Raw genomic sequence first — 1,755 nt, 5'->3', positions numbered from 1 at the left:
CGTTCGAAATTTACCGTTTCGACGTACACGTATCCCTTTCTTACAAAAAGAGATAAGAAACATGCAGTAATTCGTACGATATTTTAGAATGGTTCGAAAAGTTGGCTGGAGTTCATTAATTTTTACTGATTAAATTGTAAAGAATTATACGAAGTACAAAAAAGATAGAAGCGGTTTCTAGAGATAAATATAATAAATCTAACTTTCAGACATTATTTTGTTAAATAACTTACTAATCTTCGATTATTGGTTGGAATAAAGTTTATACAGTCAAACCTATATGAAATTTTTAGGAAATATCGTTATATCAAAGTTATACCGATATTGAAAATAAAATTTTATCGGAATATCAAGTTTTTAATAGTACGAGCACAACATACTCAAAATGGAATGATCGGTGAAATCAAAATGGGACCGATCGACGATAACAGAAAAGAAGATCTGGAAAAATATTATGCTGAACAATCACGTGATGTTACTTTCTACGACATACCAGCATACTGGAGTGATGAAGAAATTTTTAATTTGCTGAATGCAAATGTAGGACAGATCGAATATATGAGAACAAAACGGTGTCACAAATATAAGACGGTTAAAACAACACTGCGCCTTACCAAAAAATATGAAGAAATATACAAAAAGGGCGGGGTGAATGTTGTTTTAACTAGGAAAAACCGTACACATTATGTTAGAATGTTTGACTCAAGATGGTCGTATGCTGAGATTAAGAATACTTTTCGTTGGCAAGTTTGTAAACGTTTAGAAGATGATAATCAACAGGATGATTGTTCGATAATTAGATATTTTGCAAAAACTTATAGGGCTACATTTGGAAAAATTATTAGAGTTAACGGTATACGTTACATTATTTTATATTTTAGTACAGAGGATAAATTAATGAAAGCGGTAATGGATTCGTTAAAAACATATAAAGTAGGGCTAGAATTATTAATCAAAAAAGAAAATGATTTTATAGACGATACAGAAGAGTTCAATAAAACACTGAAATGGAGAAATGCAACAACCTCAAGAACACATGGTCTACGGATGGAGCGAGAACAACATGAAGGAACGCCTGAAAATTTTGCTTCGTCAAGTAGAAGACAATGACAATGGAGGTAACTCGAATGAGATAAAATAGGAAAATTAGAAAAACAAAATATAATAGTTAGACGTATTTAGATTAGATAATTTAGTATAGTTTAGGATAGATTAAAAAGAGAACAATTTTTAGTAAATACTTAGTCAATATTGGAATTTCGTGAATAGCACGCTGGTTACGTTAGTCTCTACTTTAGATTGAGTTCTAAAGTTTTTATATGGAGAGGTGTAGTTAGAAATAACTAGCTTCAATGTATTTTTTTTGTATTTACTAGTTAATATAATGCGTTATTGTTACTAATAAAATGAATAAAATACGTTTATAAAAAATAAAAAAAAAAAAAAGTTTTTAATAGTATATCGGGTTATCCCATTGGTATTATGTATACACCGATGGATTATACTTTTTTTATACCGGTGGAATAATTTACAAAAAAAACCCATCGGTGTATAATGGGATAAATACTGTACTGATTTTACTCCTATAATTATTTATTGAGACATCTCCGTTTAAAAGTGTTAGGTCTGATCAATATATTATAGGTCATGATGTCACAGAGTCGCAACTGATATTGATAAATTGCGCGATAAATCTCTGAGTTACTCATATTTTGAATAACTTTTTGTAATAGTTACGTAATTTTGTATATACCC

The 1,755-nt window shown here is 29.6% G+C and overlaps 1 protein-coding gene across 1 annotated transcript; it reads left to right on the top strand.

The window, feature by feature from the left end:
- Positions 1-390: 390 nt before the first annotated feature.
- On the top strand, positions 391-1,110 carry OCT59_004973 (uncharacterized protein; the record flags this gene model as incomplete). The annotated part of the gene is made up of 1 exon (XM_025329610.2): positions 391-1,110. The coding sequence occupies one exon, from the start codon at positions 391-393 to the stop codon at positions 1,108-1,110; it is 720 nt and encodes a 239-aa protein (XP_025166308.1).
- Between the last annotated feature and the right edge of the window lie 645 nt (positions 1,111-1,755).

Source organism: Rhizophagus irregularis, chromosome 13, assembly GCF_026210795.1.
Source record: "Rhizophagus irregularis chromosome 13, complete sequence".
Lineage (NCBI taxonomy): Eukaryota > Fungi > Glomeromycota > Glomeromycetes > Glomerales > Glomeraceae > Rhizophagus > Rhizophagus irregularis.
This window is presented reverse-complemented; position numbering and strand designations above follow the sequence as displayed.